The sequence below is a fragment of the Chlamydotis macqueenii genome, chromosome 8 (genome assembly GCF_036417535.1).
Source record: "Chlamydotis macqueenii isolate bChlMac1 chromosome 8, bChlMac1.mat, whole genome shotgun sequence".
Lineage (NCBI taxonomy): Eukaryota > Metazoa > Chordata > Aves > Otidiformes > Otididae > Chlamydotis > Chlamydotis macqueenii.
This window is the reverse complement of record NC_141563.1, coordinates 17,165,080-17,192,503: the sequence shown is the minus strand read 5'-3', so window position 1 is coordinate 17,192,503 and position 27,424 is coordinate 17,165,080. Positions and strand designations below refer to the sequence as shown.

Here is a 27,424-nt window from a genome sequence, read left to right as displayed (position 1 = left end):
CTATCTGTAAGGCCTTGAACATGCACTTTTTCCAGATAACTGCAAAAAATAATGTATGTTTTTTGAATTGTGCATCGACTCTGCCAAAACACTGTTGCAACAGGAGTGTTGCAGCAGGCAAGAAGTACTGTGAGTACAGAAGATCCACTAAAATAAATCAGGATATATTACAGAAAATGCATATGCACTTGAAGCGATCCTCTGAGTCTGCAGTATTTACAGATCAGTAAGACGCGCTAGTGTTTGTGTCTCTTTTTGCAAAGGCTGTCCTATATTCATTAATGGTAAGTTATTATTAAGAAAAACTATTCTGCAAGTATAAAGATCATGTATATGAATTTTAAAATACTGCTACACTTCTCAATTTTTTGAAATTTTTCCATCTTGCTAGTTTCCATGACAGCTATAGAAGTAAAAGGTGACTCATCTTAAGACTACCCAGTTACATACTCTTCAATAAAATACTTTTAGAAGAGTGATATTGGCATTTATACTTATTGTAAGAACAAAGTAAAAATCTTACTGTGGTACCTTAAATGTGATTATACTTGATAAGAATATTGCTGCAAATTTTAATTGTGAGATATTCTGTTTAATCAAAACACCCAATTTGTAAAATTTGCAAATAAAATATGTATTCTATTTGGCTAGAATGGAAAGTTGTCTATTCTATGAAAAATCAAGCTTTTCTTCTAGTTCACCAGCATACAACAGCATAAACACAATAAAAAGGAAGTAGATTATAAGCTTACACTGATGAAGGACAACAACTATTAGGGAAAAATACATGTCTAACAACAACAGGAAGTCATAGTCATGGTCATTTTTTGTTTGAAATGGAATGTGGAACAATAGTATTAATAAATGTTTTTTAACATTTTTGTTTCACTACAAAACAGAAAAAGAGAGTATAGAATAACATTCTCTTCCATACTGGAAAAAAAAAAATTATGTACTTGCATTGCATAAAAATGAAGTTTCCGATTTCCTCAACTAATAAGATGAAAGAACATTCACTAGAACTGAAAATTCACTGTCTTACCCATCTTAAAATGTTCCTGCACCACTCGTGTCGATAGTTAACAAACTTAGAAAGAGAACTAACAGTGATAAGGTGATTTTCTAAAATAGAGTACCTACACAATTACAGATAGTTAGCTTGGTATCTAACTTGGGTAACTGACAGTGAGCTAATAAAAATGAGAGGCATATAATTCATCATTCAAGAGTTCTTTGAGGAAATAAGTTAAATGAATAAACATAACCACCAGTATATGTAATAGACCTATGTCAGGTACATTATCTGATGCGCTCCAATTAGAAAAAAGTGTCATTTAATACAAACACTTATTGCTACAGGACTAAGATTTGGCTGAGAAGACTTCCAAGTAATTTCAGCATCTAAAGCAGTGAAATGGAAATCATCAAACAGAATTTGTTTTTTGACAGAATTCTGCCAGAACTGGTATTATGCTTTTACAGAGCCAAATGCAGAGTTCCACATTAAAAAAAAAAAAAAAAAATCAAAGAATGCAGGACACCCCCCCCCCCCCGCCCGCCCCTGAACTCCCAATGCATTACAGCTAAAGAAGTTAACACAAGCTATGGGTTTATAAGCAGGACAGTACCAAGCAGCAGCTTTCTGGACCGGAAAGATGAATGTTAGAGTGTTGCAGCTACTTCTTGAAAAAGGATTTTCAAAACCTGTAAAGGATTTGAACACTTCCCAAAAGGATCTTTGAGCCAACTTAGCTTATCAAAAGACACTGAAGTTGAAATGACTAGCACGAGGTATCTTCATGACAAGAAAATAAGGTAATAAAGGAATATAACAGTGACATAATAAAGAGATGCATCAAGTTTCAGATTAAAAGTGAATTTTTAAGCACGACTGTGTTTAACCAGTGGGACCAATTATCATGAAAAATCTTATTGTCTTCAAAATAAACCACCATCAAGATGGATCTGTATTAGCCAGTAAATCAGAGGCTCACTACCAGACAGAAAGCATTCAGAGATTAAATGATCGAATAATCTGCTCTTGTCTTAAACCCCATGACATCACAGTAACTGCATTAGTCTCAGTCAATTGTGCATAAAACAGGTAACAATCCAGTGGCTGCCACTGTGATTGAGACAGATGTACAAGGCCATATGGCATATTTATAAGCACAGGCAACATTCAGGACCTGTTTGAAAAACATCTTCCAAGCAGGAAAGCAGTTTAACTGTTATTATACTGACATAAGATTACTTTACAGGTAAGTCAGAAACTTGTTTTTTGCTACATAGACTTTGTAGGGCATGATCCTTCCTAAGAAATTCTGCTTCTCACATAACAACACATGAAATCCCTTTTCTGTCACCTCACTCTTCCAGAGAAGACTGGACATAGCATCTAATTTAAAGATCTCGCTATATTTGACTGTGTATAATCTCAACTCCTAATCAGCAAATGATATAAACCCAGGAATTGTTCAAAGGTAACACACTTACATGCATTACTAAATCATTAAGATAGGTAGGAAGATTTAAAATGTTCTTAAAACAAGAGAAACGTGCATTCTAGAAAGTTAATTTTTCTGAAAAATTGTTTCCCATTCAACCTAGAACTTTATACTACACCTAACATATTTCATGTAAATCACTGGTTTAAGTCACTCAGTAGTTATATAGCAAGAGAAGAACAATTTATGTCCCTCATTACCAAGATGCACATAGCTATAGTCCCTCTCTGATTTCAAGATGGCTGTTCACGTGTTCATGAATTGCTATTTTCCTCTTCCATAAAGTAAGAAGTAGTCAAGATTCTTTGCTTTTCTCCCTTTTCCTAAGTATTTTAGTCACCTCTATCTAAGAAGGAAACGTATGCTACAATACTAGAAGAGACAACTACATTGTGCACCCAGTCCCTCTCCTCACACATATTTGGGGAATTTTTGTGCCAATTCCATTATGTTGAACCTTGAGGGTTTATGAGATTAAATAAAAACATAGTGCTAACCTAGAATTCTGTAAATATCTAGACACAAATAAGAATCAAAGTGTCAACCGTTATTTAATTTCTTAGCCTATGCTTATGGAATAAGCCCACTAACTTTGCTTTCTTTGTTAAAAATTACTTGTAGCATATGGTAACTACCTTTCCAAAGGAGATGCCAGTTCTTAGTTTTTAAGATGTTATCTTTTCATTCAACCTTTTAAGCTGTTTGAGAATTATGCTGATTGTTTCTGTAATGGTTTATATTTATCATTTCTTAGTCTTGTAACTATTGGCCTATTGTGAGCAATGTCAGCTTAACTTTATGACTGAGTCACATTACAGTTCTAAGGCATTTCTTCCCCTTAGGACTCTGCATGTAGGTTTACATATTTATGCATAATATGGGGCTGTAACTAGAATATGGAAAAAAACTATGAATTGCTCCTGACAGTGTATCATTTACAGAAGGTATAATAGAAATGAATGGGAATGGCTTGGCCTTCCAAAGAATTATTGTTTAAATACATTAAACAATACGATACTGGAAGTGAGAAATAAAAAAAAATAGGACACTTTACCACTTAGTTATTCAGATGAGCGATTAATCTCTACCATTGGTGGTGTATTGACTTTGGTTCCAGTATAACCAACTGGAGCCTCTGACAGTCCTCTTGAGAACTGAACTTCTGTCAGGTAAGTTGTAGTGGATAAGAAGCTATATGTACTTTCAAACACGGAGTGAAAGCATCAAGTTCTTAAAGAGTTGCTTTAGGTCAAGCACATCCTAGCACAGTAACTCTACTCCTTTTCCAGTGGAAGCATCCATTGAATTTACAAGAATATAGAACCAGGTTCCCTCAACTAACTTCATTTTCAAAGTACCTTGTATACTAGTTAGGTTTCAGTCATACATGCAATTTAATTCCACAATGGAACAATGAGAATTTATTTCCTAATGTCACCTATCCTCAGAAAGTGCAATTCGTACTCCTAAACTATAAACATCTGGCTTCTGAACTGTAAGTTGTGCCACATACTAGCTATCAACAAGAGGGCAGATGTCCCACTTCTTCGGGAAAAACAGAACACAACCCATGAATTATCTTTGCATTTAACTAGGATGTTAGCCGAAATGTGTCTATTAGCTGTTTTAAGACAGGGAACTTACCACACTCAAAAACAGTAGCAGGTATGTAACACTAAAATTTTCTTTATACTGAAACAATTTATCAGTGGTAAGGAAACAGAAAAGAAAGGTGTAATATGCTGAAGTTAATTTTATACTAAGGCAATTTTATTTCCAGCAGCTAAAAAAATAATCTGCAGTGTCAGTACTAATAAACAGAGGCTTACAGGTTCAAGTAATTGTAGGCAATATATTCTATTAAAAATATTGCACTAATTTTTATCATTAGTAGGATTAGTAGGATCTTTGCAAATCAGGTATTTTAAGTTAGTTTCAGATTTATAGTAGTAAATAAGTTTGTTTTTTCCCTAAAATAGCTGAAGTTATTTCTGATTTCATAACCGAAGTTTCTCTAGTCTCTCTTCTCTGTATTTTGTATAGAATCACTTTCAATTTGCATTAATTTATCCATGCATTCTCTTTTTACAGATTCTTTCACAGAGGGAGAAAAAGGCACTAAGTAAGCCCCAAGGCAGCAAAGTCATTGAGGAATGAAAGCTAAAATGACAAGACCATCAGAAATATCTTGCTCTAAAATACTTCCCACATTTGGTGTTAGAAAAGAACTCCGCTTCAAGTCAAGTGGACTCATCTTTCAAATGAGCCCTATCTTTAATACTGTTGTACCTTCCATTTAGTATGATATCTACAAAGGCTTCTTTAAATCTGTTACTGTACGAAGATTAAGATACATAATAAACTTATAAAACTATGTTATGGATAATTTGAAATACAAAAATCTAAAGGTTAAGAAGATCCATAAAAAAAGATATTAGAAAAGATGTTAGTTAAAGTTCCAGAATGGTTTATTTTCATTAACCTTCCGTGATCTAGATGGTTGAAAGAGATGGAAAAAAGCTTTAAAAGGTTAACAGACAAAGGTACTGTTCAGAAACATTAAAGGAATTTAGAGAATTATGCTGGGTTAAGATTTTTTTTTGTAACAGCTTTGCTTGCAGAAGCAAGGAAGATAAGCATTGGTCAGATGCCTGAGAGTGCAGTTGTGACTATGAACTTACAGGAATTCATTGACTCTGGTATCGTGCTGGCGGAGTTGTAAGGCCGATAAAGGAAGGCTGATGCAAACTCATCTGTCATGGCGCTGTGAAAATTGGTTTGGCTGCTTGGGTTATTGCCACTACTGCTGGTTCTGTTGTATAAGTTGTTGTTCAGTTCATGGTTATTTCTGTGAGGCAGCTGCATGCTGCCATTCAAGTGGCTGGAGATTTGGCTTACAGAAAAACCTGTCCTAGAGGACAATGATGTCATTTTGCTCTCATCATCATCTGAAGCAGCATACAGGTTCCCTAGAGAACTGGCTAGTCTGGAGTTTATGGAAACGCTGAATGGAAAACACATGTGGGGAAAAAAAAATACACACAAGGTATGTACAGATATACACAAAAAAAATCCCCAGGCAATTCAGAAGACATTAGGTGAATAACATAGATGATTCTGAAATAATTTATGTTTGCACATAGGTTCATCTTCTAGCTCTCAAATAACGAAAATAAGAATTATTTGTCAGGAGTTCCTAAACTTTGTTTATTCAAGCACTACCATGGTCAGTTTTCACCTCTGTCAAATCATATGCACATGCAGGAGACTCTGTTAAAAAGTTTAGGTAGTGGTTGATCTACATTGAAATGCATGCATTGAGTGCATGTCACAGTTTAAGAACTCCTCTTTTGTTTCTTTAAATCAGTAATGTGATACAAATCTTGAGGTAACCAAGAAGGAATATGATAAAATTTGAGAATAAAAATAGGGCGTTCTGAAATAGCTCTTTAGAGTTAATTATTTTTTTCAAGTAAATATTTGTACCAAGAAGTTATTAAAAATGCATCAATTATTCTAAATTTAACATTCATAATTACTTAGTACAATAATGGAATTAAATAGCAATAAATCAAGGGTTCATAAAAATAATATTAATTACCACTTAGTATTCTTCTGAGATTAATAGTATATAGACTTCTGGAATACATTCAAAACTTCTATAAACTCAAATAAGGAAAAAAAAAAAACAACAAAACAAACCTGAGCAATGTAATTTTGTTTCTGACTTGATATAACACCACCAAACCTCATATCAGTAGCATAGGTTTTGGGGTTTGTTTGTTTTTTAAATCTGCAGGCAACTACAGTTTGGCCAGTGCAACAGCAAATCACTTCATAAGTAAATTTAAGCTTTCTTACGCTCTAGAACAGCAAGCGCTTCGTAGACCGCAGATGTGCTGAAAACCACTGTAATATACGGTAAGTATTTCTACCAAAATGAGAAGAAGAAATAAACCTTTTAAGGTTAGAGCCTGAAGATGTGGAAATTCTGCTTATTCTTTCTGCAGATGGTGAATTTACTGGCATCACTTTGGAGGCCTTCAGAGGAGACACGGATCCTTCTGTGCTACCTGAAGTATTCAGTCTAAAAGGAGTGCAGAGTTTTAGTGAGAAGCAAGATTTTTATAATTGAAATATACATCTCAAACACGTACAGTCTTTCAACACATAGACTGGTATTTTAAAAAGTGGGAATTCTCAAGTCTGAGTACTGAGGACTCAACAGCAAAAACCTCAACAGTTTGCCTGTTCTCAAATGTATTTTCAAAAAACTTTTCAAATATCCCACTCCCAAGCTTTTCCCCTGCTGTACCATATTATATAGTTACAGACTACTTCTCACCTTGATAATTTGTGAAGGTTAAATGTCCATTTTGTATCAAATTTATTGTATATTTGATTATAAATTTTAGATATTGTAAATTTGAGAAAGAACACATTTTTGTGTGGTAGAAAAAAATCAACACTGTAGCTTTCATGAGAAGAACATCATCATGTCCAAACGACAGCAAGAACGTTTTTATGAAGTTGCACAGAACATAGAGCTGTTTCTAGGGTGGGACTCTTAATGACCAAATTCTTCATATTTTGATGGTGAGCTTTAAGTATGGTACACTGAACTACTCAAAGACTCATTACAGTTGTCCATATTAGTTTATTAAAATTAATAGACAAACAGCCCCAGTAGTATGAAATTCTCTCCATTCTTAGACCAGGGGATATTATCACAGTCAGCTCCTAAAGGATTAAAGACCTTGGGTACAAGCTACAAGCACGGAAGGAATGCTATTGAGCAGAAATAGCTTTAATTTCACACCAAGAAAGGGTAAACAGACATCTCTGAAGTTATAATCCAGGTTATCACAAAACTGAAGATAATATGTTCTGCTCAATATTAATGCTTTATAATGACAGATATTTTGTCTTACATGTTGTATTTTAGATGCGATGGGGGAAAAGAGGCACTTCTTAAACTGAAGTTAGTTTTCACTCCACATTTTATTTTCTTTTGGAGGGCACTGTCAGTACTGATTTGATATTGGTACATTTTAAATTTGAGATTTAGAAAAACATTTATTGTAAATATAAAATAAACATTTTAAAAAAAATCTTTAAACTGGAATAGGGTAGATGTAGATAAGATATACAGAAGAAATTTTTTTGCTATGAGGATGATGAGGCACTGGAACAGGTTGCCAAGAGAAGTTGTGGATGCCCCATCCCTGGAAGTGTTTGAGGCCAGACTGGATGGGGCTTTGAGCGACCTAGAAGGTTTCTCTGCCTAAGGCAGGAGGGTTGGAACTAGATGATCTTTAAGGTCCTTTCCAACCCAAATTATACTATGATTCTATGAAAATGAGCATGAACTATTGACTTTATTTGCTCCACAGAAAGTTCTGAACAAAGCATGTAGTAAAGTGTACAGTACTAAAACATGAAAAGGTACTAAAACTCAATAGTTACCTGGTACATCTTCTAAAAAAAAAAAAAAAAAAAAAAATTGTATCCACTAAGCAATACCTCAAATTCATCTAGTTCATCTACTAAAATACATAGGACAAAAATTGTGAACGCAGGCGATATGTAGCCAATTTAGGCTTTTAAGACAAGTACTTAATTTTACAGAGATAAAGTGGTTATGAGTTAACTAGTCATCCTTCACTGCATAACAGCATAGATATTAAAAAATAAACTGAGGAAATTGCTTCTATGTGCTAATTATTTATTAGAAGAATTCAATGTATCCCTGAAGTAGAGCTGTAACCCCCTCTGTGCATTGATTTTTTTTCTCCCCTATTTGCAGGTGTTAGAAGATTTTGTTACTTGCCACTTCTCAGAAGTCTGAGATTGCTAATCAATTGATGTGGTAAGTATAATTCAAAACACTGGAAATTTAAGACCGGAGTGGTATACATTTAGAACCATAATTTTAAAGTTAATACCTGAAAGGTTGTGATATTGACCTGGTGTGCAGTTTCATGTCTTGCAGCCTAAAGAAACCAAAGCAGCAATCTTTATCAAAGGATAAAAAGCCTTTCCCCTCCCTCAGAGCATACTTGTATGTCTCATACTGGCTTTAAAGTACAAGACTAACAAGAGTTAAGAAGTATTGACAATCATTGCAATTTACAGTTGAACCTCAGACAAGTACTTTAGGTTTATTTTCAAACTTCACATTTTTACTGGTTCTGAAAAAATTTATACGGAGTACAGAAAAATAATCATAGAAAGATAACGAAGTTAATTGAAAAATATTTTGTTTGAGACCTAAGTTTTAAAGTGCTAGATATAAATTTGAAGGTTTTAAAATATTTTTTTACTTTGTCTTTTACTGCTACATAAGTAGGTATCCTGAAAAGGGAGACAGAGAAAAAGAAAAAAGAAAAAGAAAAAAAAAAAAAAAAAGAAGAGACTAATAAACCAAATCTGCAACTAATAGATATATATACCTAGAAAAATTTCCACCACAGAAGGTAGTACAACTAGTACTACCACCACAACTGCCTTAAACAAGGCCATGTACTTGCCATAATGATCTGATAGCACAGATTGAATTTAAAATTGCAAATCACCTCAGAATTAATTAATTACCTGAGAGCTCCAGTTGTAGCAGAACATGGCCGTCTCCGACTTTTTAAGGCATTAAGCTTATCTCCCTGAGTCATACCATTCTGGGTTTCCACACCTGCTTTGTCTTCAAAATCATTCTGGGAAATACAAAGTATGCAAGCAAGGAAATATATCAAATTCTTAGGAGTACTGTAGTTTCAAAGTATTGAACATCTCCTTCGCAAATATTATAATTTAAAAGGCTAACCTATGGACTTCAGCATACATGGGGCACTCACTACTCTGTCTTTGCATAGTTCCAATAAATTAAATGTGTCTCTGGACAAACACTCATTCACAGACGCTTTCTGCAGAACCTGACCTCAAAGTCAGTTCAGGATGCTCAAATCCAGTATCAGTACTTACTTCAAAGTGGTCTGTTTTAATAGAACTTCAACTCCAACTCCTTCCTCCATAACTATTTTTAAAAGTTATCATCAATGTGGAAGGGAAGCAGTAACACAAAATTTTGTGATATGCACAAGATGAAGAAATTTCAATCAAGTTATGTGTCCTCCAAGAGCAGCTAAGAAATCAACTTGCCTAAATTACTGATTTTTTTTTTTAATAAAAAAGTTCTCATGACCTCTAGAAAAATAGTTTTGAAATATATTTCCCTATGAGAACTTAGTAAGGAATATAGGATGAACAGATTTCAGAGTTTTATCCTACTTCTTCTAGCTTTAGAAGATATTATAAACTAAGAAATTAGAAGTGTATTCCAGCACTGTTTAAATGCCTATTTATAATTTGACTGATCTCAAAATACTTTTCTAAGATCCAAGTATTAAGTAGGGACAGTATCTTAATAGCAGAGAAATATGAAAGTTACACAACAAAAGATGAGAACTGCAATTTTTTTTTTTAATTTGCCAAATGAAAAAACTTATACCAATCATGCTTCATTTGACCTCAGATTTTTTGTTTCCTATTGTGCCCAAGTGACCTTACTGCTCTGCATAAAACAGAAGAATAGTTTCTGCTATTAACCAAGATGAAAGATTGACAGAAGTAGTAATACAATAGAAGTTAATCAAATGATGTGATGGTTCAAGCGTTGCATTAATTACAGAAAAATACAAATATTTTAGCTAGATTTCATTGAAGATCATATACTAGGCCATTGTTACCTATAATTCAGCCTCACTGTTGATAAATTTTGTTTTACTGTCTTTACCTGCCCAACAATTATGATATGTAGCTGTTCTGTCCTATGATTCTTAGACCTTATGCATTTTTGGGACTGGGAACATTACTTTGTTTTGAGCTTTTAGAGAGCCTAGTGTAATGCGGTCTTGAAATATAACCAGATATCCAAAGAGATAAGTTAAATGTTTTGAAAACTGAATGTTAAACAGCTTTAATATGACATCTGTAAAAATCTGAAATATACATATTACAGAGAGGGTTACAGTAGAGAAAAACAGCACTGTGAATTTATATTGTGAATCTGTACATAGGCTGCTACACAGTGTACAGGTAGCTGAGCTACTTGCAAGTAAGTTGCCCTGAATACTAGAAGCAGTAAAGTTGTAGTAGCAGCTCAGATTAAAAAACATTACTTTTACCCACACGGTTACGCACCAGCTGTTTTCATTAGGCATAAAAGATCATCTCTACACAGTGTTATATTCTCCAGTTAGTAATTTTGATATTTAACTTTACATATTCCAAACCACAAATTGAACTTCCAAAAGGAAAATAGTACCTTTACAGAAATGCATTCAAGGTGCTCTTCAGATTACATGATAGATTATTTTAATTTATACTAACAGCTATCTGAAGAAGGTGCCCACTACATCCCTGGTCTTTTACATCAAGTAAAGGATTCCGTCAGCAACATAAAAGCTCTTTAGTTGTTACAGAGTTAAGACAATTAACCAAATGTGTCGTTCCTCTAAACTGCTTCTCACAGATACTGTAGGAAACTACAGTGTAAGATTTTTACTAGCCCAGAAGCAGAAGTATGTTCACTTTAGTTCATACTTCATGCCTATGCTTCCAATAAATAATTGTAAGGTTCTTATCCTAAATGTACACATCACATCAGTAATCCATAACATAAAGGCATGGACAGCTATACAATCATGCATTATCAGCTAGAAACTTGGAATAAATAGATGTCCAGGAGGAAAATGGAACCCTTTTCCCCTCTGTTCTCCAATAAACAACTGAAAACCCTGAAAGAATGAAATAATGCTAACCTTTTGAAATTTGCAAAAGGACCAATAACAGTTTTAAACATAATCTCTTTTTTTTTTGAAAAAATGGAGATTTGTTCTAATTATGACCTATTAAAAAAATTTTAGCTGTGAAAAAGCAATCTAGTACTAATACAATCCTAAAAAAAATCCTAAAAGTTATCTACAGCTAGTTATCAAAAGGTCAGCTCCATCTCTGCTTATTTGAAACTCTTCTTACCAACTCTTACCTCCCTGTACTGATCCAAGTCTTGTACTTTATTCAAGCTGTCACTGATTGAAATGTCATTCAAGCCACAAAGAACTCTGTTAATGTTTTCATCAACTACTCGTTGTTTCTGCTTTGATCGGATGAGATCTCCCTCCAGCCATAACATTGCTTGCTTCCTTTAGGATACAAAACCAAATCAATTCATATCAACAAATTTGCATACACATAAAAAACAATATGAAAACAAGCTACTCTTACAGACTGTCAACATTTGAATCTTCTGTACATGTTTATCTGGAAAAAAAATTTGAGTGTCTATCATAAAAAAAAAAAAATCAGCATTTTCAATAGTTAAAAACAAAAACAACCCCCCACCCCAGAATCACCAAATAAGACAGGGGGTAAAAAATAGTCATTTAATTGCTATAGTGTGCATGGGCCAATCTGGCTTTTGTTTGTGAAACTGCATTATTCCTCAATAAGGAAGTCTGCTGGGTAGGTACCTGTCATACAAGAACTGAGATCCTATTACATATTATTGTAGCAAAATTAAATTCCTACACTGAACAAAGAAAAAAAAGAATCAGGAAATAAATTCGAATATACTTTCACTGGAAACTTTTCTTCATTTGAAAACAAAAACATTATGGCCAAGCTTAAGAGTCAAGTAGTCTGAAGTCAATTGCCTAAACTAAGAATCAGTTAGGAACTAAGTCATGGGAAAGGTAAGCACTTCCAGAAAAACTTCGCTACGTCCCAAGAAAACATAAAGAGAAGGGAGAAGGAGGGAGCGAGGGGAGAGAAAGTGCCACTTATTCCACTTAACAGCAGTAGCCTAGAAAACCTGCTTGAACTTAAAAATACCTTTGAAATCTTTCAAAATTAATTGTATTCACAGTAACAAACTGATTTGATACATACTTGGGTGGGAGGGCCTCTGTAAAAAACTACTCAAACCTCCCTTTTTAAACCTTAAAGAACCTAAGAGATTAAGCTTTCACATCTATGAATATTGGCAGATCAAAGCTGCAAAATTTTACCTTTTTGTGAGATGCAACTTTGCAGCCCTGAGGGCAAAATATTAGAATGATGCAGTTGATGTTAGCTCCTTCTTTCTCAATCCCCTTTTGACACTACTGGTTACATTGCCTGAATTTTGTCTGACTGTCAAAACAGGTATCTATTGCCATTAGGACAATAGAAAATTATTACTAAACAATACTATAGCTCTTAGCTACGAATAATGTAGGTATGAATGAAAAAATCTGAAGGATCTTTGCCTAACTAAAATCAAACCAAGTATTAATACGCCACTGTAGAAAAGACATGGGCCCCGTTTTTCCTACCTTTCAAATAAACAGCACTTACTAATCACACTACCTACTACCTTTCTCTCTAAATTTTGCTCTGTTGTGGACGCTGTTTTTAAGAGTGCATCATCCAAGCATCAGCACGGCATGGAGAAGTTTAATGTGCCTTCACTGATCACTTGTGGTTTGTGAAAGTTTGTGATTCACTCTCAAACGAGTGCCCATTCAGTTGCACTGGAAAACAAATAGGAATCCTCATTCATGCTCAATTTCTCCTACGAATTTCAGTAATACTCCTCCTTTCTCTCTGATAGCCTACAGATTTTAAGATGCAAAGTCAGTGCATGTTTTACAGTATTTACAGTTTCTAGCAGAGCTGTTGTATTATCTTTTTTCCGAAAAGAGACAAATTTGTGGTGGATTTTCTCAAAATGTTTTTTCTCATTACAGTGAAAACTCCTCCCAACTGAATATCATCATCGTATCAACTCAAAATTAGCAGCATAACCACTATAATAGTAAACGCACAATGTAGAAACCACTATGAAATTAAACTTAACGACTACATCACTGAAGCCAGTGCAATTTTCTCATTCATTTCTGGATAGAATCAAATCTTGAATCACCCATTCAAGTTATCTGTATATTAAATGTTCTCAACCCAAAGTATACAATCAATTTTGAGAAGGTGCTGTATCAAAACCATTTGTTTTGCTAATTACTATTAGATCCAAATCACAAATGCTTCATACATCATGCTAGGAATCTGACAGAGATCATAGGCTGTCCACCTCATACTTATTTAATCTTTAGCTACAAGAAAGAAAAACACATAGCAATTATACTATTGTAAGATTCATTTTAAGTGTCATCATAGGCTATATATAAAGTTTATCATTTCTACATTAATGTTTTAACAAATCCTTACTGTTGATTTAAACTTTTGTCCACACTTGGACTTTACACTTCCAACACATTTGTCTAACTCTTAAATCCCCCAGAACACAAACATGCAGAGTTTCGAGATGCTCTGCCCCTTAAGGTGACAAAATGCATAGCACTACAGAGACGACTATTGCTACTGAGTAAGTTTGATTTCAATCTCAAATTAACTAACCTTAAATATATTGCAATAGGCAGTAATATACGATGTCAGTAGACAGAAAGTAGATCCTACAAATAGTGCAAGATGGATACGGATGTAGAGAAGCAGTTGGTTCTTAGTAGCAAAGAAGGTATACATACTCTTCCAAGAAGTGTTGCTGGGGTCCTATAATAGATCCTGGTCGACATATTCTTATCCAAGCAATGGCTTCAGCATGTGTGAACTTGTAGTGTTTCATTATGTAACAGGCAATGAGTGTTCCTGTTCTCCCCAGGCCAGCTACAGAGACAAAAATATCAACATTCACATATTAAGTCATGAGCATTTCACAATTATCAAATTAAAGTATGGGATATGAGAAGACTTCTTTGCAATGTTATTCACCACCTTTGCATTTGAAGAAAGAATTTCTGATTCAGTATCTCATTTATCATATAATTGGATTTCAATGCTGTAGATATAAGAACAGTACTTTAAAAAAGTTAACAGTGTTTAAGAATGCATGCAACAGTGATCAGTCTTGGCACTTATACAAATCTATTTCAAACAAAAAAGACTGATATCTTTAAAAAAGCCAGGATAAAGCTGGGCACAAACCTGCTATTTATAAAACCAGTAAAAATCAGAATCAAAGTACCTTTGAGAGGCCAACACACACACTTTACAAATCAGGGTGCAAATACATGCAAACACATGTGCACATCACAACAGACAGCAGCACATGTCTTCTCAGCCAGTGGCTTTCTATTTTTTGCATCAGTTTTGTTGTGAAACAAACCTATAAAACTATTCACTGCTATCTTTACAAACGCAATGAATGTTGACCAGCATATACTTTTATCTAGCAATAGCTTAAAATAATTTAGTCCATTTGCTGCCAAATCAAAAACTAATCCTAGTTTTAAGGGGAGAACAGAGACAGAAAAAATAGCTTTCACTAGCAGAAAAATCTCTAACTATGCAGTAAGAGTTAGTCTCTTTCTAACCCTGCATCTTATCTACTAGCGAAGTGTCTCCCCATTTAAACCTTATTTTCCACAAACACTGTATTTGCAATTTGCAGTCTCATCACGGCCAGCTACTGCTTATGCACCAATAACTCTCTAAATGGAAGTTCTCTAAGCAGCCAGCCATCCTTGCTGACAATGCTATTAACAGCTACAAGCTCTTACATGTAACCAATAACTAAATTTTGCTGTGACTTTTTGAAAAGTTAAGATGATTCAGGGTAAAAGGGTGAAGATGAAAGTTAACAAATAGTGAGATTCCATAACTGTATTCAGTTATTTTCTCTGTGTTCCTGCTAATGTACAAACTTTCCATAGCAATCCTTTACATTGAATTATTCTACATTTGGGACAAGCAATTTCTAGCATGGAAGTTGCACTTTGAATACTTCTACAATAAGTGTATAAGAAAACAGTTAACTCTGAGTTAATGTGTTGTCTGTAGTTGATTTAACACTTTGTATAGGCTTATTTACAAGGCTGTAAAAAATGAAAAAGAATTAGATTGTTGGTTTGCTTATTAAATGGTCAGACAAAAGACCAAAAATACTTTGGTTTAGCAAGCGCATATCTAAGTCACTAGAAAAGCGCATTGTATTCTTTTAGCAACTAAGCCTAGAGAATGACAATCTACTCCTGCTAATCAATAATTTATAGTCTCATTTAGTTAATTAACAGATGTCCAGCTTATTAATGCTAGAATTTCTGGGTTCTAGCCACAATAACAACTTGTTAAACTTATTTATCTTTGATATGCATGTTTATTGTTCATGGAAAAATTATGAATGAATAGCACTATTCTTCTTTCGGATCAGCAAGATGTTTGTCTCCACAATGTCCTTACACAACTCTAAACTTAAATTAAGCTGAATCCTTCAAAGCCTTTGTTCATCATTCTTGACTAAGCACGTTTTGTGTTTTTGCTGGATGATTTGCTGAAATAGGCTGGTTTGAAATGCTGGCATCACAATAACTCACATCAACTTGAAATGCGGAAATCATGCTCCACAGAAAAATGTAGAACAGACCAAAAGCACAAAGAAAACCTTTCCGTCTTTTGCATTTCCTAGCCAATTATCATAACGCTGTGAAAGCATAATGCAAAAGAGAAATCTCCATCAAATAAAACTCATGCCTTCAAGTGATATTATGAAAAAAAGAACAATGAACAATATTGTCAGTTACTGTAAGCAGTAGTGTGGGATGGAAGAACTTAATATGCACATGAAAATAACAAATATTTGTCATATATCATAAGTCAAGTATCATAAATCAGTATTACTTTCACAATCAGAAAGTGTTATTTGTTAAATGCTTTATTTTTGGAACAAACTCCGTGGATTTATACTTATTCTGAACTTCAGTCTGAGAAATAAATAAGTGCACATACCTTTACAATGTACAGCAATAGCACCGTCAGCATTTTCACAGATATTGAGGAACCTCTGAACTATACTGTCACTTGGTGTGCTTCCATCTATGAAGAACAGGTCATAATGCTCAAAACCAGCATCAGTAAAGCGCTTTGCCTCATAGATTTTTTTGTTTAGTCTTACGATTGATGTGACATTATGTTTCTTGAAATAGGGAAAGTAGGCTTCAGGTGCATGAAGAGGATAACCTATAAAAAAAATAATGCAACAGTCATCTAATGTCATAGAGGAGGTTCAAAGTTCTACTAATAAAAATTGTCCCCAAATCTTTTTTGAATAATAAACCTGCTAATACTGAAAACATTTTGATATTTTATTCAGAATAAGCACACTAAATGATATTAAAAAAATCGTTCACAAAATGCTTATGAAGACCACTATAATCTTTAAAAAGATCAGAAAAAAAATAAAACACAGAACGTGTGAAACACCATACTGTCTCCCGTTTAGTCCATTCTCCTCTAGAAGCAGAGTTTTACACATAAAGTTAGGCACATATATGAATTCAGCATTTCAGAACAGCTGTTTATCTATAGTCAAGCTGCAGATCAAAGAATAAGAACACTGTGTTTATGAGGAAAGTAGATTGGTGATTTATACTGTGGACGAGAGGACTAGTCAAAGGGTAAACTGTGGTACCACAAAACTCAGAAGGTCTATCATTGACTAAATTCACTGGTTTATCTCCAGAATTTTTATTCCTGTTCAAATAAAGTAAAATAAAGCTTCCTCACAAAACATGGGTCATTTCCATAAGCCACATATGCATTAGTAAATGCAATTAGAGTCACAGCATATTGAGAAAAATGTAGCTTTGTAATGTGTACTTACACTCATTTGGATGAGGCTTACTTGTAGCCTCATAACTGGATTTTAAGCATTGGTGTTAATTTAGTAATTTTCAGTCATAGAAGTATTAAAATAAACAACAGATTTTTCCAAATTGTTCCATGGAAAAATTTAAGTAATTTTTGACAAAACTCTGCAAGAAGAGACTGTAACAGTGACTGGGGAAGAAACCCAAACCAATATAAATATTTTCTCCCTGAACTTTGTTTAAATTTGTTTTTAGCAGACACGATGCAATTAGCAGCATTCCAGTCATAAAGGAAACATGAGAGCGTGGAAGTGAAAAGAAAAAAAAAAAAAAAAAAGAAGTAGATATTCAGAAAACATGCTCACACAAACAAAGTGACATGGCACAAAGAATAAGGTGAAACTCAAAAATCTGATTGTAGTTTTTAAATGACTGATTTTCCTTTTAGCTAGACCAAATTTCTACTTTCCCTCTGTCAGTCATGTTTCTCTTTTTTTACACCCTTAGAATCACATAGGTTCTTCCCATTATCCCAAGAATGTAAGTAGTAAAGGCAAGCTGTTTTTTAAAGGCTTTCCTGGTCTTTGTTACACAACTCTTAACACAGTCTCTTTTGCTTTATGCAACTCACCTTTAATTTTGCATACTTATTGTATCAGGTGTCAGGTTCTAGGAGAAATGTAAGGGACCTAAATTTCCCTGGTACTTTGTCAGAGAATGAAAATCACTGACCAGTAGAAGAATTCTAATTCTTCTAGCAAAGAAGAATTCCAAGACCTTTGGAATTAAGGTCTACGATTGCATAGAAAGTGTTCACTGTATGATTATTTCTGAACACAAAAATGAATCTATAAACCTTTATTATCTTCTTCTCATTTGCTGTGACTGTTTAACATTTTGGAAAAAATAAGATTGTATAATAGCATTAAAACATACACCATACCATTTTCAAGTTTGCTTTTTGGGTGTGGTCCACTAAATGCCAAAAATTTTCCTGGAACAATCCAGTTGAAGTCACCATTTTCCACGCGCTATAAAAATTTCAGAAGACAATGAGAAAAGCATTTTTTTTATCTGTACATATAAGGTTAAAAAAATACTCAAGATTTTACATGTTCTTGCTGCGTTAAAAGAAAACACTTAGATATAATTAGCTAGCTTACCTATACAGGATAAACTAACCATAATCTGCTTCTCAGAAATCTCTTAATAAAATGAAACACCAAAAGTTTTGCTAAAGTTTTCCAATAAAAGCAGAAAGATGCTATATCCACCCCTTAGAGGGTTCAGCACTTTAAGACACCTACTTGTAACAACACTGACAAACACTAACATTCTTGTATGTTTTCATCAAAGAATATGAAAAAATGCTTCCCTGTAAGGGACTGGCTAAAAAACTCAATTCACAGAAAACAAATTAAAAACCAATTAGCCTTCAAAAACAATTATCCTTTCCTTGTAAATACTGAAATTTGCATGTTGGCACAAGCTCTGATGAGCGAGTAATCATAGAAGCAAAGTATAAATCAAATAAAATAACTGAATTAAAAAAAAAAACAAACTTTCAAACTGTGACATTTTGCATTTCTTGCTTATTTTTAAATGATAACTTCAAAAATGCTCTGCAAATTTTGTCAGTGCCAAAACTGGAAGTTTTTTTTTGAAAGTGCATAACTAACGTTCAAAATTGCCTTATTTTTAATTGAGGAGGGGTCATTCCTCATTTGGCAATGCAGCTATTCTCAGCATGACTTTTAAGGACATGGCACTCAGTTCAACTGCATTATTAAGCTTGTGTTTTTAGCTGTCAGCAAATCAAAACATCCTAATGAGTGAAAGATTCTGATAATGGACATTACTGTAATCAATTCACAAACTGTTTGCCTAGCTAAGACCATTAGGGCTGCTCCAAATGTCCTCAGATAGTGAAAACTCCAGTAAGTTAACATGGACTAGCGAAATGACCTTACTGCCAAGTCAGGACCCCTCACCCCCCAAAGCTGTATCACAGACTGCAATCTCAACATTGTAGCACCTCTACGCCCTTTGAGGAAGAAGTCCTGTTCAGTAAGTTGAAAGTATTTTTATATATTTGTCTTACCCATTTTATTTGTGAATTAAGTAGTTCTTTGCATGCAAACAACATTGTTAAAAAAAGAGAACTTGAGTATTTTACATCTAGTCCAACAAAAGGGGAATTAGTTGCCTTGATAATGTAGCAAGATGAAAGAACTCTAAACATGAAATAATTTCCTTTAGCCTGCTCCCTTTAAGTCTTATGCAACTTTTCTCAAAGTAACTACACATCTGAAGACCTAAACATAGCAAAAACTTGGAACATTTAAAGTTTTAAAAGTATAGCACAGGACATATCTAAACATACAAAGCTGACCATGATGCATAAAATAACAGAAAACATATCAAAACACGGACAAAAAAAATTAAAAATGATTCCAAGTTCTTGCTTCTTAAACTCAGACAGCAGGCAGTATACTTCAGATATCATTCACATATATATATACTTTTCAGAAACTAAAACAATGTTAAGCATTAACCAACATAATGGGATTGCTTTAGTTAATTATTTTAATACTTTTTCAGGCAGATTAACGCCTACTATATATACAGATTCCGAAGAATTCCCAACCATCATTAGTTTTTAGAACAAACAATTTCTTTTTGTATATGGAGTAAGCAAAAAAGCAGCAATTTCATACTTTAAATTTTAGCTACTGTTCACTAAACTTTGATAATTCAGCAAAGGCTATAACCAATTTCTCAATCTAATCATTATGGAATATTACAGTCCAGAGAAATCCTTCTACAAAGGCTTTTAAGTTTTGTGAATAGCTATACATTATAGTGTGCCTATCATAGCCAACATCTACTGTATAGATCTGTGTTGTAAATTAAGTTTTTCCACTGTCTGTTCCTCTCATGACTTCACTCTTGCTCTTGAACCTTTATGAAGCACTTCCTGTAGCTGTATGCTTTTCAGATATGTACTAGGTCACCCGTATCTTCTTGCTTGTAAAACAAAATAGTTATCTATCAAATGTTAGAGATTTAAGAAAAGCAGTTTTCCCTAAAACGTGTTTGATAATTAGAAATATTCAACTTAAGATAAATAAATTTTAAAATGGACATTTTCAGACTAAGCAAATTTATTCTCATTATTTCCAAGTTTTCTGAAAATTGCAATAGAGGGACTAGGGGGAAGAATATTGGCTACAATAACATAACGCAACTCTTAAAAGGGAGTTTAATATATATTAAAATGTTTAATACATCTCTACTTTATATATTTTTCTCCTTAACCAATGCAAACGCAGGAACTTAGGGAGTTCCAAAGACAAAGTCCAATACAACTACATGGCTGTCACTGACTTCAGTAAAAAAATCTTTCCCTTCCTTTGAGTGTGGGAAATTATAGACACAGATCATGCAACTATTCTGGACCAGATGTATATACACCTTCTGTGCCTGTGATTTCCTCTGCACACAACCCAGTTCACAAGCGCAGCACAGGCATATTTTAAAAGTTGTCTGCAGCAATGTACCTTGAGATAAATAGCTACTACTAGCAGATAAAGATGTGTATGTTACAGAACAAAGTCCTAAAAGCATCTAGAGTCATCTAGAGTATCTATACTTTAGTTGCAAGAAGGCTGGCAGAACAATGAATTACATCTGTTAGCTTTCTGGGACTTCATTAGGGAAATATTTTTGATGTATTTTCATTACTGGAATCCTCATATAAAGCATTCTTATTAAAAAAGCTCAAAATGTGCTTAATCTAGTGGCTATAAAAATTATCATATATTTGTGACTAATAGCATCTCAAGAAGCAGCTCAGCAAGTGTTGAAAGGTAACAGATTCTGTGGGTCAGTTGAGAGACCTCGGATTGTATCCTGGGGGAAGGCTGGGAAAGCATGGAAGAGGTCTCAGAAGCCAGAAAGGCTACTAGAAAACAGGACACTTCTTACATGATGCACTGAAATTGTAAGGATATTCACCCTGCATATTTTTTACAGGTTTGGATGTACATACCTTACATATTAACATGGGGTTTTACAATAATCAAAATGTGTTTCCAGTATGTTTTAAGTTGTGGGATACTGTATATTCTAACTTATTTTAGGTAAACCAAACACATTCAACTAATTTTTTAATGTACAAACCTCATAGTGTTCATATTCATCCACATCAAATGTCTTAAAGTCAAAAAATCCATGCTGCAAGGCCTAAAAGGCAACAAGGTGTCAGTTTATTCTGAAATATGATGCATAATCTCATTTTATAACACTGCACTTGAGAATCAAAACTAAATCACTGAATGTTTGTGCTTTTGAAGCCTCTACATCAAGACAACATTACATTTTGCACAGATGAAAAACACAGACAACAAAAACTCCAACAATGTCACTAAAGCATGTCAGGCTTATTTCCCCTTCAAAGACATTACAATGGGACACAAAGTTGTTGCATAGCACTTAAATAATAAAATTTACTCTCCCCACCCCACTATGTTTTTTTTTCTATAAAGCAGACGACAATTTAAAAAGTGATTCCCTTTTCATCATACATTCATTCAATTATTTATATGCTGAATACATTTTCATTTAGTTGGACATTAAAAAAAAATAGAACACGAGGCGTTTATTGATTTTCTGTACTTATTATGGTGATAAAATCAGAGAGCCATATTAACTAGGCAGTCGTTGGTTTTGTTTAGTGGTGGAGGGGGCTACAGTGGCAGCTTCTGTAAGAAGCTGCTGGCAGTTTCCTGTTTGTCTGGTCGACTTGGCCAGGTCTAGGGCAGATCCATCGCTGGCCAGGGCTGAGCTAATTGGTGACAATGTTCAGTGATAAGGCCTCTGTGACAATGTATTTAAGAAGGGAAAAAAAATAAAAAAGAAAATAAGAAGCGAAGAAGAAGAAGTGGGGGCAGAGAGGGGGAAACATAGGCCTTGCAGCCCTCACCCTCCAGCCAAGCAGCCATCTGGGCCCAACTCGGCTCGGCCCAGCTGCAAGAAGTGAAGAGAGAAGATGTGAGGAGAACCTGAGAGGGGTCTGCCTGAGCCGATTGTGAAGAATTTCTTGTGAGAGGAACGGCTGCAGACGCCAACGTCAGTGCAGAAGGAGAGGGAGGAGTAATGCTGCTCCCAGCAGAGACTCCCCTGCAGCCCGTGGTGCAGCCCATGGTGAGGCCGGCTGTGCCCCTGCGGCCCATGGAGGCCCATGGAGGAGCAGAGATCCACCTGCAGCCCGGGGAGGACCCCAGGCTGGGGCAAGGGAGGAATGTGAGGAGTTCTTCCCCCGAGGAGGAAGGAGCAACAGAAAGTTAAGTGTGATGAACTGACCACAAGCCCCCATTCCTCCCTGTGCTGCTCAGGAGGGGGAAGGAGGTAGAGATAATTGAAATTAAGTTAAGCCTGGGAAAATTGTTTTTGTTCTCTTCCTCATTATCCTGCTTTGGTTTTAATAAAAAAAAATAAATAGTTTTTTCCCAAGTTGAGTCTGTTTTGCCCATAACGGTAACTTTAAGGATCTCTCCCAGTCCTTATCTCAAACCTTGAGCTTTTTGTTATATTACCTCTCCCTCACTCCCTCGGATGGTGGGGAGAGTGAGTGAGAGACTACACAGCTTGGTCCCGAGCGGGGCTGAACTAAGACTCATACACAGAATGCAATACTGTGTATAAACTGTATTTCATTATTTGGTTGTAATACACATTCCGCCGATAGAATGAAGTTCACTAGACTACTTTAGACAGTATTTACTATAGGATTGAAAGAAGTCAAGGTTTGCATTTGATTACTGTACTACTACTAAATAAGCCAATTTTGTACTAAAGATTTGCATATAATACCATATTAAAAACAATTCTATGAATAAGGAATTCATAGCCCAAACTTCTTCCAAGGAATACGTGGAAGACAGTTCTGTAGTATAGCTTTGTTAGAGACAACATCAGCTCAATGATTGGACCTGTCATGAAACCTAAGATACTGAGTTGTTTGAACAGCTGATTTTGAAAAAATTATTTCATTTAAGCATGGTTGGCTGGCTGGACTCCAGAATTCGTAGGCCCCCTGAATTATATGTATATGATATATGTGCACACAAACACAAAATTTACCCAGGCAGACTAAAATTTTACTTTAGATTAAGGCATAGGGTTTTTGCTCAAACTGTTTTTACCTCTGTAGTGAACTGCACAAAAATTCAGTAATAAATTTTATGAGAACAAAGTAGGAAAAACTGATTCTCAAAGTCCCTTTGCATATTTGTTGCAGATAAATTACACTGACTGCACTGACTGCTTCACAGGGCTTCAGGATCCGTAGAATGCCACACAAATTAGAGTCTTGCTGTTAACTGACAGCTCCTTTCCCACCCCCACAGAACTAAAAATACTAAGCTGGAATGCTCTTTTTAAAATTCTTAAGAAACACTTGTTTTGCCATACTTTTAAGAATTACAAATAGTCTATAAAGTGTCTGTACAGAACTGTTCATACAGCCTGCTCCCTTCATCAAGATCACAAAATTTAATCTTTGCTTATAGTATGAAGTATATACTATAACACAAGGTTGCCAACTAAGACGCAAAATGACATTTTAAAAAAAGCAATTCTGGAGCTTAATGTTCCCCAGAGGCAGGACTGTTGAAAGTGATACATCAAAACACTAATAAAATATATTAATTTTCATCTTTTTTAAACAATTCTGAAAATATTAGTGTCAAACACTGAACCAAGTTTTTTTTGGGGAAAGTTGGGGCCAAGTACATGCAAGAACTGCTCAGATTAAATCACACCTAGGTGTGTCTCACTTGACTTTATCAATCTATGTAATTCCCTTTTACTAATGATGATAAATGACCTGTTAGCTGATCTAGTGCACTGCCTTGAACTGTTGAGGTAAGAACTGCCTCCTAGGCAGGCGTGGTGCATTTGCACAATTCATAAGGTGAAGTTCACAAAGCTGTCAAAGGCCAGGCCAGCCAGGTAAAAGTGTAACATTCTCCCACTGTCATTACTCTAACACAGTCCTCAGTAACTTAGGCCTCATGCCAGCGTACTACTCATTCTCACATATTTTGCATGGAAACCAGATTTTGCTATGTATTTTAACAGTATTTTCCTTTACATTTTAAAAGTCAATTTAAATCTGCTTTGCTAAGGAAAAGTGTTATTACCTTATTTATTCCCTGTAAACAGTCCAAGATGGTAAGATTGTATGTGCAGTTCCCAAATGAAGCATCCCTATAGATTTAATAAAAATGAATTTAATATACACAGAATTATTTTAAGAACTCAGGGAAAGGTGGCACACAACAAAGTATATTCAAGTTATCCAAGTCCTTCTAAGAAATTTGAATTAAGGTTCAGAGAAGACATATTTCAGAAGCCTGTTCACACTAAAGCACTACCCTACCAAAGATGAAGCTCAGTGTAAATGTAGTTAGATACTGAAAATTACTTTAAGTGCATATTTTACATCATCTAACTACATGTCCTTTACCAAGTTATTTATTCCATCCTGGAACAGGAAACTTTGCATCCTCTCTCAATTGTTTAAGGATAGCAGCAAATAAAGTAAAACTTGCTTTAATTATTATTCAAGTCTTAATTGAGTTACACTAACAAGGAAAGGCAAAGACACTACTAGTTTGAATTTCATTTACAGGCTCTCATTTTGATGCCTGATTACAGAGGTGATTAAAAGTTATCCAGATATAATTAAATTTACAATCACTTGACCTCAGTTCTGCCACTACAAAAATACAATTTATCTTTAAAAGAGACAAGGTACCGCAAAGCAAAACATATTCAAGTAGTAAGAGACACCAACATAAAAATAACACCGCTAAAAAATAACAGCAATAAATGTACTGTGGAAAAAAAAGAAAAAGCAATTTTCAAAGTCTGCTTCAGACCAGTTTGCATTTTAACAAAATTCTGCCTGGGCAGATTATTTCCTGATCACTCATTAAAGAAATCTTTTATAGTTTTGCTCTAAGCCATCTTATCCAGAACGCTAAGAGATGCAATTTATCAGAACAGCAAAATCTTAGCTTTCAGCCAGATGTATCTTTAATCTATAATTGATATAAAATTTCAATATTTTACTGAAAACTTCCTTTTTTTGATAGTCTACTTGCCAGAAGTACTATGAAATTTGTTCTCTTGATATGCTCCTTCAATCCCAACTACTTCAAAAGTAGAATATCGTGATCCATTCTTTAAGAGCAGAATAAGTATAGCAGTTTTGAGCAAGCACTGTTCATAGAAAATGTATTTAAGAAAATTAAAAGCTGCAATTTTGGTAGTGTCATATTATAGGCAGGCTACCCTAGAAAAGCTTTAAAGTTATTAGATCATTAAAAAACACTTAGCCACAATGTTTTAGAATGGGAACTTTAAAGTGTGAACAAACCTTCAATACCCTAATCCAACAAGAAGTTTTTAAAAATGAAAAGCCATAAAGTATTTTCATTACATTAGATAAGCAGAACATACCAAAGCTATAAAATATGAACTTTGCAGACAATATATTTTTGACAGGGGAAAGTTCGATAACAGATCATTTTAGCACAAAAGCATTTTAGCAAACAAAAAGGTCTCCTAAGCAAAAAAATCTTCAGGCCTTAGTGGGAACACATACATAGCAGAAAATCTTTAAAAGTTGTAACAGTTTTCTGAAGGGCCTGATAGAAACAACAAAACTTAGAACAATGCAAACCACAAAATTAAGTATTTAGAGAAATATGAATGGAAGATATGATTGTGGTAGATATGTTCTACATTACATGCTAATTTGCTATAACAAGAACATAATTTTAATTTTATCTATATTTATATAACTACTTCTTCAACTGATAAGGCATCTGATACTGCAGTACATAAAAACAATACTGGGGAAAAAAGCCACAAAAATCTCTAATCCATTAATAAGAAGCGCTATGAGAGCGAGAGAGACAGAAGGGAGAGGAAAGGAGAGAGGGAGGGGAGGAGGGCATTGAACTTGACCTAGATGTGCAAGATAAGCCTATCACAATTCCAGGTGTACAGTATGCTTAGAGCTGCCACAGACAGCTGTTACCAGTGGAGTGCACGTGGGTGCTGGCAGCTAACGTCTATTGCCTACATTATCTGTGTCTCAAACTTCTCATTTCGGTTGCTGTGCACCTAGCCATTAAAGTAGGTGTACTCTGACTGGAGAAAATAGCTCTGCTGACACTTGCCATCCATTCACAGTGAAACAGAGAAAGACTGAAAGCCAATAAATTCCACATAGGGAAAATTTTTGAATTAATAAAAAGCTGTTTAAACCTAATCCCAAATTCCTAGAAACAAAAAGAATAGCAGTATTGTAATGTGTTTTTTTTTTAAAGAAATGCAACACACTGAGTTAACATCTCAAAAACTCACACTCCCATCTATCTTTTGTGGCAGAATGTGGTAATGTAATGAAACCATAAACACTAGATATGAATGACAGTACAGCATGGCAGTGAAAGAACACCTGGAAGCGGTGGCTTATTATTACCTAGTTCTTCAAGGGAAAGAATGATGTTTAATGAACCATGTCAAATACCCAGAGTATTATATCAGACCTTGCCATAATCTCTCTCTCCCTTTGCCCCTCAAGTATCTTCTAGTAAGAAGCCACAAGCAAATCATAAAAGTTCCTTCTACTGTAATTTGAAAAACAAGAAAATGGAACAAAATTTACACACTTTTTTTTTGTCCTTAAAGCCACAGCAATTTTTATTTTAGTACTCTCAATCCTTTTCAGGGTAAACCTAGGAATTTTTTTTTATTTTCTAGTTTCTGAAGTACTTTCCTCTCAAACCTGGAGAAGAGAAGGCTCCAGGGAGATGTTACAGCGGCCTTCCAGTACCTAAAGGGGGCTCATAAGAAAGATGGGGAGAAACTCTTTAGCAGGGCCTGTTGTGACAGGACAAGGGGTAATGGTTTTAAAATAGGAGGAGATAGATTCAGACTGGATATAAGGAAATTTTTTTTTTACAATGAGGGTGGTAGAACACTGGAATAGGTTTCCTGGAGAGATTGTAAATGCCCCATCCCTGGAAACACTCAAGGTCAGGTTGGACGGGGCTCTGAGCAACCTGATCTGGTTGGAGATGTCCCTGCTCCTTGCAGGGGGGTTGGACTGGATGGCCTTTAAAGGTCCCTTCCAACCTTAAC

At 34.7% G+C, this 27,424-nt stretch overlaps 1 protein-coding gene across 2 annotated transcripts in view; it reads right to left on the bottom strand.

The window, feature by feature from the left end:
* Positions 1-27,424, bottom strand: part of CDC14A (cell division cycle 14A) — a 64,173-nt gene that overhangs the window by 4,825 nt on the left and 31,924 nt on the right. For both annotated transcript variants that reach the window (XM_086753384.1, XM_086753385.1), the window contains 10 exons: positions 24,409-24,475; positions 21,386-21,448; positions 18,147-18,234; positions 16,344-16,574; positions 14,087-14,225; positions 11,551-11,707; positions 9,102-9,217; positions 8,453-8,500; positions 6,466-6,594; positions 5,189-5,511 (listed from right to left, as the gene is read on the bottom strand). In XM_086753384.1, coding sequence (XP_086609510.1) covers positions 5,189-5,511; positions 6,466-6,594; positions 8,453-8,500; positions 9,102-9,217; positions 11,551-11,707; positions 14,087-14,225; positions 16,344-16,574; positions 18,147-18,234; positions 21,386-21,448; positions 24,409-24,475 — 1,361 coding nt within the window. The remainder of the gene's footprint in view (positions 1-5,188; positions 5,512-6,465; positions 6,595-8,452; positions 8,501-9,101; positions 9,218-11,550; positions 11,708-14,086; positions 14,226-16,343; positions 16,575-18,146; positions 18,235-21,385; positions 21,449-24,408; positions 24,476-27,424) is intronic.